The sequence below is a fragment of the Protopterus annectens genome, chromosome 1.part1 (assembly GCF_019279795.1).
Source record: "Protopterus annectens isolate FY-2018-M chromosome 1.part1, PAN1.0, whole genome shotgun sequence".
In the NCBI taxonomy this organism is placed as follows: domain Eukaryota; kingdom Metazoa; phylum Chordata; order Ceratodontiformes; family Protopteridae; genus Protopterus; species Protopterus annectens.
Genome location: NC_056726.1, coordinates 1,487,821,938 through 1,487,833,484, shown reverse-complemented (window position 1 = coordinate 1,487,833,484; position 11,547 = coordinate 1,487,821,938). Strand labels below are relative to the sequence as shown.

Genomic DNA, 11,547 nt, shown 5'->3' with positions numbered 1-11,547 from the left:
TTAGGGGAAAAAAAACACCAGCAAGCATGACTTACTTGATGTACCTGCTAAAGACCATGCAGAGATCACAGTTAACCTGTCAAAATCTGGGTATGAAGACAAACACTGCATGTGTGATGCATTTGGCAAGCCTACTTTATGTAGATAAAATAATTCTTACATAGTAAACACCACCTTCAAAGTGCTTGCATTGGTGTTAAATTTCATGTGGTTTGCCCATTTCTAAAGCTACAACTGCAGCAAAGCAGCAGCAAAGAATATGGCTTTCTTTGAAGTCAAGTGAAGGGGCTTGGATAACTTGTAAAGACTGGTACAGCGTGGCTTAAGTTCACTGAACAATTCCTTTAAGATGTTTAAATTATCTGCGTCACATAAAAATAGGTGGAATGACAGAAAAAGTGATTTAATAAATGGACAATTTCCATTAGATTTCAACAGCCCAATACCAGTGGCAGTGATGGGGGGGCTGCACAAACCTTTCAGCACACAAGCCTAGATTCTGCACTGGAGATCTGGCTAGAGATTACACTGGGGTGAGCCTCAGATTTTAGGCAAAACAAAGCCCATCAAGTGCCCAGCAGTTATTAGTATATTCAACCACAGGCTGGCTAATGTTAACTGACACTTGTCAACATGAGAGAAGTCGCAGAAAAGGCAGCAGGAAGTTATCAAATGCCTTTACCGAATCCACAGTCAGAACATGGCATTGACTATAGGTGGAAATCGAGCTGAAACTGGATGGCACCACATTACATCAGCAGAACAGCACAGAACAGTTCTAGCAGGAGGCGCAGGGTCACTTCTGTAAGCATCATTTCACTAGGTCTTGTGAAGCAACAGAATCTGAGGCAAAATGCAGAGCATAGTTCCATACTGGCTTGGGTGCCTCAGTGGTCCGTTCGGATTGGTAAATGCAGGCTGCCTGCGCACAGCCAACGAGCAGGCGGCCATGATACTAATTCGGTCTTTGTGTTTCACTAACTTCTTACTTCATACAGTACTCCAGTTTTAATCTAGTGCCCTTTCTCTGCTGTAGTCAAAAGAAAAGATTTTACAGGTTTCTTGTGGTGTACTTAAACACTGGCTCAACTCCACAAGTGTAAACTACGGCAGGTTCAGGCTGCGTAAATCACCTGCAGCACGTGTAACTTCATTTCCACATGTAAATATAAAAGTAAATCCTTTAACAATTTGCTGCTGGCAGGCATGAACAGAAAAAACAAGACATTAAAAAATTGATTTCATACAGATTTAAAAAAGAATGAATGGAAAACAGCAGTACAATGCAAGTGGGGATGGGACAGATGTATATGCATGCAGACATGGCACAATACTAATGGCTAAGCGGGGGGGGGGGGGTCCCACCATTAAACTGAAATTGCAAACATACAGCTAAGTATGTGCTCCCTCATGGATGGTAAGCACTAAAAATGGCCAAAACAACCAAACTGCAATGAACAGAGAGCTAGTAAACAGTGTGGCAAACAAAAAGCCTATGTATGCTTACAAAATGCCGCAGTCCTGCCAGTGGAGAAACTGCTTTAGCCCTGACTGCACTTGCGGCAATGTGTGTACACAGCTTCAGTGACTGAAATGGCACATAACACATCTGCAAAACACCTGCATTACTTTTACTAAAACAGTAACTGCAGAGATTTACTGTACAGTGAAAGATTAACATGGCAGCTGTCAAGAATTATGCAGACATTTGTGTGATGAATACAAACTTACTATGTGCAGAACAGATTCCAGAGTAACAATGCACCAAGATAAGCTGTGGAAGCAATCTCTCACGTATTACTGAGAAGTTAACTATAGGGAATCTGTTGAAAAGAACAGTGGTTTGGCAAATATTTGATTCAAAGTGGTAAACAACTAGATTTTACCCCATCACTTCCTTTAGGGACAAAGAAAACGACAGTGGAGGCTCAAATTCCCCACCTTGTCAACCTCTGATTAAGGCAGTAAGATGAAGCATCGAAAAGTGAGCAGAACCTGCAGTGTATAGACAAATGGCAGACGATACACCTTCTGCACCTGTCTGCACCTGTCATCTGACAAAAACTGTTACAGTTCAACACTGCAACAAATACAGGAAGTACCAAACTACAACAGTGGTAGCAACAATACAGGACCAAAAACAGTACTCGCACTCTAATATTGGGGCACTAAATTTACCCACCATGCAATTTCAATTCCACCTTATCAACTCACGTGGAGGGATGCAGAGAGAACAATCCACTCTAACTGCCCTAAATGTGTAGTCTTGTCAATAGAAGTGTGGGGAACCAGAACTGGCCAACTCTGAAGCACCACATAGAAGCTCTCAGTTCAGACATTTTTGCATTACCTAAAGCTGAAAATACCTAAAAGGCAAAGTGTCTACGTCTTGCATAGAGGTAAAGACCGAAAAGGACCAAGTGTTAATTTCCCTCCTAATTAGTTGATTGGGACTAATCACTTTGAAAAATGGGCAAGTTTATAAGACTAACCCCCAATAATGGATTTTTTTGTGCTGATCATTTATATGGTTATCCTGACTGCAAACCATAGCTCATGTAAGGAAAAAAGTCAAAAAATTAGAGGAAAGGCAAGTCTCAAGATAAAAGAAAATAAGAGTGTGATATGGGCACATTTCTGGAATTGCTTATGAACAGCAAAAGCAAAATAGAGCCAAAAAATATCTGAGATTAGCACATTTTTCAAAACATTTAAAAAATGCACGCAACACAATACCTCACTTCTCAAATAAAAATCTACTTGGGTTTTGTTCACATACAGTACACAGGCAGTAGTGAAAATTCCTTCATGGGGACTGTACTGCCTGTTGCCAAAAATACACTACATTGTGTGTTAAGTGCCACCTAGGATACTCTTGGAAGGGAACTTCATGCTTAAGCCTCAGTTTCACTTCAAATGTCTTCCCAGACAAATCTGCAACATTTTCCAAAAACATTTACCACTTTGATCTCGCCTGAAAACTGCATTTGGGTACCCTAGAGCTTCTCTCATTGTTTTTTACATAACTGTTGGGGGAACTACAAATCCATCACATTAGCAAAACAATTTTATTTTAGCTCCAAGATGTGGCAGTTCAGTCTGTAAACCATCACAGCAATGCAGCTACATTTCATGTTCACATTTTTAGGCAAAAAAGTCCAAATAATTCAGACTGTTCCATATTCTGTCTTCTACTGAACGCAGCAGCCAGAATCTTTTACGCGAAGGCGCATTTTAGGACGATACTTCTCAAGGTAAAGCAGCTGTTTTGAATTAAATGCACCTCGTCTCTTTCTGAAATATTAAAAATAAATTCAAGTGTTACTGAAAGTTTACTTTTACAAGGTTCAGCTGAAATGTTAATAAAAACAGAAAATTACAAGCTGGTATTTCAAAAGTCCTATAAGTGTAGAATTCAGAACTACTGTAACAATGCAACTTTATGCCTAACTCTGCCTTCTACACTAAAGACCCTGCAACTGCTAGGTAGACAAAGGTATATCCCAACACACACAACTGCTCTAAAATCAAATCTAAATAGTGAAGACACATGGAGCTCAGACTGCAACATTGGTTCAAACAGCCCAAGTTAGTGGAGAAAAGTACAGTTGTGTACACTTACCATAAATGTAGATGTTCAAGTGTATTCACTGTTGCAGTCATCACATCTGGGTTATCTGCTTGCAGTAGCCCTCAGTCGGTCTGATTATCAAAGTCTTGGTTCCTGCGTCGGATGCTGTCATCTTCTGTGACGTTAGGTAGTCCAGGGGTATAAAGCATGACCCAGACGCCATTACATCACTTTTTCTCGCCCCAGATGTCAGGTGCCCCCATAATGGGAAGCAATTATATACAAGGTTACACCTCCAACAAGAAAGCAAATACACCAAAAAGCTTTAAGCATAGTAAACAAGAATAGAGATATAGTCAATAGAAGTCAGGGGGCTGGAGGGAGGGTAACCAGGACTGCAACAGTGAATACACTCTACCATCTACATTATGGTAAGTGTACACAACTGTACTATGTTCTTCATGTTTCACTGTTGCAGTCATCACATTTGGGTAGATTCCCAAAGCTAAGGATGGGAGGAGGTAATTAGATAGCATTAGGACCAGCTATAAGGCCCTGCAAGACTGCAGTGGCAATACCAGCTCTGGATTTAGAAAAAACTGGCAAGTGGTAATGCTTTTTGAAGGTATGTACAGAACTCCAGGTAGCAGCATCTAGGATGTCCCTGGTAGGGACACCTCTAAGACTATAGAGGTAGATGCAGCCCTGGTTGAATGTGGTCTTATCCCCTGTGGGGTAGGTTTTCCATAATGCTTATAGCAGAAATGAATACAGTGGCCTATCCACTTAGAAATGGTTTGCTTTGAAATGGCCTTCCCCTCTGGCTCTGCAGCAAATGCAACCAGCAGCTGTTCAGATTTCCTGAGAGGTTTAGTCCTGCCCAAGTAAAAATCTAAGTTGTCTGTGCACGTCCAAGGAGTGCAGTATTCATTCCCCTTTATTCTATGGATTAGAAAATGTTGGCAAATGAATGGACTGTTAAAGGGCCACACTGGATACCACCTTGGGCATGAAAGAGGGACTGGTCCTGAGGGACACCCTGCCCTCATGAAAGATGATGAAAGGCTCCAATGCCATGAGAGCCTGTAATTCAGACACCCTTATTGCTGAAGTGATGGCTAGAAGGAAGGCTGTTTTTGAAAGGAATTTCAACTCTGCATTTGGAGCTGGCTCAAAGGGAGGTAAAGTGAGCTTTTCCAGTACAAAGTTAAGGTCTCAGGCTGGCGTAGGGGCTCTCCTAGGTGGCCTTAAGTTTTTGGCCCCTCTGAGGAAAGTACAATGTCCCTTCTTCCAGGTCATCAGGGGTATAAAACATGCAGCAGACACCATTACATCAGTTTTTCTTGCCCCAGATGTCAGGTGCCCCCCGAATGGGGAGCAAAATATATAAATAATTTAAAACACAAAAATATATACCTCCAAACAAAAGCAAATACACCAAAAAGGCTTTTAAGTGTAATAAAAGAAAGGAGAGGCATAGAAAGAGAAAAAAACAGGGGGCTGGAGGGAGGGTAACCAGGACTGAAACAGTGAATACACTCTAACATCTACATTTCTGGTAAGTGTATACAACTGTACTATGTTCTTCGTGTTTCACTGTTGCAGTCATTACATTTGGGAAGATTCCCAAAGCTATGGTTGGGAGGATGGATTTATACAGCATTAGGACTGGCTACAAGGCTGTGCAAAACAGCCATGGCAAAGCCAGCTCTGCAGTTAGAGAAAAATGGTAAATGATCACGCTTGGTGAATGTATGAACTGAACTCCAGGTAGCAGCTTCTAGAATATCCCTGGTAGGAACCCCTCTGAGAAAGGCTGCAGAAGTAGAAGCAGCCCTGATGGAATGGGATTTGATCCACTGGGGGATAAGGCTTCCATGGTGCTTATAGCAGAAATGAATACAATGGCTGATCCTTTTGGAAATGGTTTGCTTTGAAATGGCCTTTCCCCTCTGCCCCTGCAGCAAATGCTACCAGCAGTTCAGATTTTCTTTGAGATTTAGTCCTGTCCAGTTAAAATCTAAGTTGTCTGTGTACATCCAATGAATGCAGAATTCGCTCCCCCTTGTTCTGTGGATTGGGAAAGAAAGTTGGCAAATGAATGAACTGATTAACAGCCACACTGGATACCACCTTGGACATGAAGGATGGGTTGGCCCTGAGTGAAACCCTGTCAGCATGAAAGATGATGAAAGGCCCCACTGCCATAAGGGCCTGTAATTCAGAAATCCTTCTAGCCGAAGTGATTGCTAAAAGGAAGGCTGTTTTCCAGGAAATGAAATTTAAGTCTCCATTAGCAGCTGGCTCAAAAGTAGGAAGAGTGAGTTTCCCCAATACAAAGTTAAGGTCCCAGGCAGAGTTTGGAGCTCTCCTGGGTAGCCTCAAGTTTTTGGCCCCCTCTGAGATATTGCTTTAGCAGAGGATGAGAGAAGAGGGGGTGTTCTGTGTTGTAATGAGCTGAAATGGCTGAGGCATGGAATTTTATGGAAGAAAAAGGACAGGCCCTTGTGAAGCATCTCAGTTAAATATTGCAAAATCTGAGGTAAATTGGGCACTGCTGTGCTTATCCCTTGAGATTGATTCCAGGCACAGAATCAATTCCATTTGTCAGCATAAGATTTTCTAGCACTGTCTTCTCACCTCCAAAATGACATCCACAGGTTTGCTAAGAGTGATTAGCCAAGCTGCAAGATTCAATGTTCAGAGCAGAGGGTGCAGAATTTGGTTGTTCTGCCGAGCCAGTAAGGAAGGTGTCTGAGGCAGGTGGCATGGAGAAATTTGTGACAGACTGTGTAGGAGTGGGTACCAGTGTTGGAGAGGCCAGTCTTGAGCAATCAAAATCATTTCTGGTTTGTCGTTTGACTTTTAATAAAACGTTGGAGAAGCAGGAGAGGGGGGGGGGCATATACTGGTGGTTTTCCTAGCTGAAGGAGAGAGCATCCACTTTCCAGGCTTTTTTGTGAGTTCTTGTGCAGAATTTGTCCATCTGGTAGTTCTGGGGTGAGGCAAAACGATCTATGTCTGGGCTCCCCCATTTGCGTGTCAACATGTTGAAAATCCATGGTTACAGTTTCCATTCGTGTGGGTCCATGAGATTTTTGCTTAGTTCGTCTGCCAAAATACTCATCTTTCCTGGCAGGAATCGAGCTTGTAGTTGTACTTGATAGCTCAAGGCCATGTTCCACAATGTCATGACTAATCTGCAGAGGGGGTGGGAATGTGTACCCCCCTGCTTGTTTATGTACCACATAACTGTGGTGTTGTCCGTCTTTACCATTAGTTGTCCTGGATGAAGGTAGTCCTTGAAGGCTGTCATTGCATTCTGTACAGCTAGCATTTCTTTTTGATTGATATGAAGGTGCATTTGATTTGGGCTCCATTTGCCCTGAATGCAGATGAGACCCACAAGCAAAGTCTGATGCATTTGTAGTTAGGGTTTGGGTGGCAGAGGGTGGTGTGAATGGCAGTCCCTTGTTTTGGTGGCAGGCCTCTGCCCACCATAGGAACTCTAGTTGCAGGCAAGGTATAACAGGAACCATTGTTTCCAGGCTGTGACAATGTTGACTCCATAAACTTTTTAAGTACCACTGAAGTTTCCTCATATGCAGTCTTGCATATGAAATTAGAAGAATGCAGGAGGCCATGAACCCCAAGGCTTGCAGTATTTGTCTTGCAGATAGCAGGGTTTTTGTGGCCACCTGTTTGAAGCAAGTCACCAAATGAATTTGCATCTGGGCAGTTGTATTCAAGCTTGCACCCAGGAATGTAATTTTTTGAAAGGGTACCAGTTGTGATTTCTTAGCGTTTATGGTGTACCCTAGACAAGTTACAATCCTTTTTACAAAGCCAGATGTTTTAGAAGAATGGCCTTGTTTTCTGCCTGAATTAGACAATCGTCCAGGTATGGATATATTTGTATATTTCTTTGCCTGCAAAATGCAATTACTGGCACCAGGCATTTTGTAAATACCCTGGGTGCACTAGATAAGCCAAAGGGCAGTGCAGAGAACTGATAATGCAAGTAACCTACTTTGAAGCGGAGGTATCTTCTGCAAGATTCCCTGATTGGGATATGCAGGTAAGCCTCTTAAATCTAGAGAGGTCAACCAGGCATCTTTGCCTAGCATAGAAGTAACTGAAGAGTCAGCATCTTGGAATGTCCAGAAAGGTGTTGACCGGTCCAGAATTGGACGCCATGATTTGTCTTTTCTGGGTACCAGAAAATGCCTGGAATAGAAACCTTATCCCTTTTCCTCTTCTGGTACTAGTTGAATTGCCCCCATGTTTAAGAGGGAAAGTACTTGTTTCTGAGCCTCTGTCCACTGATTTGGGGGCAGATCTGGCCATCCATTGGAGTTGGCAACGTGTGGAAATGAAATCTGTATCCCTGGAACACCATTTAAAACCCATTTGTCCTGGGTTATAAGTTGCCAGTTTTTTTGCATGAAGAGCCAGTTTTCCCCCCATAGGGGCGGCCAAGAGGTAAGTGCTTGGTAACTGTAAAAGAAAGTCATTGAGACTGTTTACCAGAGGAAGGTGTCGTCTTGTTTCCAGATTTGGAAGCAGAGGCACCCCCCATTGCTTAGTTCTGAAAGTCCCTTGGGACTGAAACCTGGTGCTTTTGGAATGTCTGTTTGGCTTGAGTGGCTCTGGACGGAACTGGAAAGGACCAGTTCTTAGCAGGCCAGTGCCTACTAAATCTTGGAGGTTGTACTTGTAAGAAATCTTTCACAGTTTGCATAGATTTAGCTTTATCTTCCATCTTTTTTAGTTCTTCAGCCTTACTGCCAAACAGACGGTCCTGCTGCAAAGGAGCATCCAACAACTTTGTTTTAACATGATCAGAGATTGTTCCTTAAGCCAAGTATGTCTTCTACGCACAGACCCAGTGAGAGCAGCCCTGCAAGAGGCCTCCAAAGAATCAAAACCACATTGCCAAGTATGTTTTCCAACTTGTTCAGCTGAATGCAATAAATCCTGTAAATCCTTATTTTCCACAGAGTCAGAAATCATAATTTTCTGTTTAAGCAGTCCCATATGCTGTTGATATTTTAGCATATGGAATTGGCAGTTTAAAGCCCCAATTGCCAAGGTTGCAGAAGTATAAACCTTTTTACCCCATCTATCCAGTGCCCTGGAATCTCTATCAGAAGGGGTTGGATTTTTAGCAGAAGCATTAATGCCCTTGGGCCCGTGAGAAATGGTTTCAGGGTCCGCAACAGGATTTTTGAAAAGGAATTTCTGGAAGTCAGGAACCCTGTAGTATCTGTCTGGCTTACAAGGGGCTGGAGGCAGGTAATCAGGAGCCATACTGGATTCTGAAAAAACATCATTAACAAGGTCTAGTACAGAAGGTATAGCCAAAGGCCTATGCTGAGGAAGAAAAATCCCCAAGCCTCTTTTTGGATTCAGAAAAATCCTGACTTTCCCAGTGGAAATGCTCCCTTAAGGTATGCAACGTTTTCCCAAAAGAAAAATCCGAAGGGGGAGAAGCAGAAGGAATGGAATCCTCTGCTAGTAGGTATGGACAAATCCTGTGCATTAGTAGAGTCAGAGGAAAAGTACAGTTGTGTACCTACCATAAATGTAGATGTTAAAGTGTTATTCACTGTTGCAGTCATTACACTTGGGTTATTCCTGCTGGCAGGCTACCCGCAGTCAGCCTGAACTCCACAAACTCCTGGTCCGGCGTCGGTTGCTGTCGCCTCTTCCCTAACGTCCGTGCACCAGGGGTATAAAAGATGCAGCAGACACCATTTTCTTCAGTTTTTCTTGCCCCAGATGTCAGGTGCCCCCAAAAGGGTAGGCTAAAAATATTGCTTATAAAAAGCATGCACTAAAATAAACTTCATCTACAAGCAAATACACCACATAGGTTGTATAGAATAGAGAAGTACAGATAAGTCCCAGCAAAGAAAGGGGGATGGTGGGAGGGTAACCTGGACTGCAACAGTGAATACACTCGAACATCTACATTTATGGTAGGCACACAAAGTACAGCTTTGTACCTACCATAAATGTAGACGTTAAGAGTGTTCACACTGCTGCAGTCATTACACTTGGGTTATCCTGCCATCAGGCGGTCCCACAGTCAGCCAGAGTTCCAAAGTCTTGGTCCGGCGTTGGTTGCTGTCGATTCTTCCCTGACGTCAGTGCGCCAGGGGTATACAAGATGCATCCAACACCATTTTCTTCAGTTTTTCTTGCCCCAGATGTCAGGTGCCCCCCAAGTAGGTAGGCAATACATATTGCTAATAAAACATATATAAAAAAGTAAAAACAATACCTTCAGTTACAAGCAAATACACCACCAAGGTTGTATAGGATAGAAAGGTATCGATCAGTCCCAGATAAGACAGAGGGGGGGTAACCTGGACTGCAGCAGTGTGAACACTCGGAACATCTACATTTATGGTTGGTACAAAACTGTACTATGTTCATCGTGTTACACTGCTGCAGTCATTACACTTGGGTAGAATCCCAAAGCTAAGGTTGGGTGGCTGAGGCCCTGCAGAACTGCAGTGGCAAATCCTGCTCTGGATTTAGAGTAAAGAGGCAAGTGGTAATGCTTGGTAAAGGTGTGCACTGAACTCCAAGTTGCAGCCTCCAAAACTTCCTTGGTTGGTACTCCTCTGAGAAAGGCTGTTGAAGTGGCTGTTGCTCTGGTAGAATGTTGCCTAATGTTATTAGGGACTGATTTTCCATGCTGTGTGTAGCAGTAACAAATACAGTGTCCTATCCATTTGGAAATAGTCTGCTTTGAGACAGCCTTGCCCTGTGATCCTGCAGCATATGCTACAAACAGTTGCTCAGTTTTCCTGAAAGCTTTTGTTTTGTCCAAGTAGAAGCGTAGCTGCCTGTGTATGTCCAAAGAGTGCAGAAGTTTCTCCCCTTTATTCTGGGGGTTTGGATAAAAAGTTGGCAAATGGATGGTTAAGAGCCACACTAGATACCACCTTTGGCATAAAGGTAGGATTTGTCCTGATGAAAAATTATAAAAGGTTCCACTGCCATTAATACCTGTAGCTCTGAGACTCTCTGTGCTGAAGTTACTGCCAGGAGCAGAGCAGTTTTCCATGATAAAAGTCTTACATCAGCTGTATTGGCTGGCTCAAAAGGTGGCAGGGTCAGTTTTTCCTAAACAAAATTGAGGTCCCAAGTTGGTGTTGGTGCTCTCCGGGGTGGTCTTATGTATTTAGCCCCTCTGAGGTACTGCTTTAGCAAGGGATGAGAGAATAATGGAGGATTCATGTTGTAATGTGCTGAAATGGCAGAGGCGTGGATCTTAATTGAGGAGAAGGATAGGCCTTGGTCCAGCATATCTCAGTTAAGTATTGTAAAATCTGAGGAATGTTTGGGACAAGAGGGTCAAGGCTTTGAGCCTGGTTCCAGGCACAGAATCTCTTCCATTTTTCTAAGTAAGATTTCCTGGTGCTAGGCCTCCTGGCCTCCAAAATGATATCCATAACAGCTTTAGAGAGGGGTGTGGCCTGTTTGACTAATGAATCTGGTGCCATGCCGCCAGGTTTAGGGTTTAGAGCTGACCGTGCAGGATCTGTTTTGTTGTCAGGTGTGTGAAATTTGAGGCAAAATCCATGGTGGTCCTTGAGACAAGTTCTTTAAGATTGGGTACCAGTGCTGGCGTGACCAGTCTGGAGCAATCAGGATCTGTGGTTTTTCTTGTCTGGCTTTTAGGAGTACCTTTGAAAGGAGAGGCAGTGGTGGGAAGGCATAAACTTTTAGGCTATTCCAACTGAAGGAAAGAGCATCCACTTTCCATGCTTGTGTGTGTTAAGTCCTTGCACAGAATTTTTGTAGTTGGCAATTCAGTGGGGAGGCAAAAAGATCTATGTCTGGCATCCCCATTTTTGCGTTATGCTGAAGATTTGTGGATTCAATTTCCATTCGTGAGGGTCCATGATATTTCTGCTTAGATCATCTGCCAGAGTATTTTTCTTTCCTGGCAGGAATTGTGC

At 43.1% G+C, this 11,547-nt stretch overlaps 1 protein-coding gene across 2 annotated transcripts in view; it reads right to left on the bottom strand.

The window, feature by feature from the left end:
* Window positions 1-3,049: 3,049 nt before the first annotated feature.
* The window catches only part of PTP4A2 (protein tyrosine phosphatase 4A2), a 510,667-nt gene continuing 502,169 nt past the window's right edge, over window positions 3,050-11,547 (bottom strand). For both annotated transcript variants that reach the window (XM_044082674.1, XM_044082682.1), the window contains exon 6: window positions 3,050-3,294. In XM_044082674.1, the coding sequence (XP_043938609.1) occupies window positions 3,192-3,294 (103 nt within the window). In that variant the 3' untranslated portion in view covers window positions 3,050-3,191. The remainder of the gene's footprint in view (window positions 3,295-11,547) is intronic.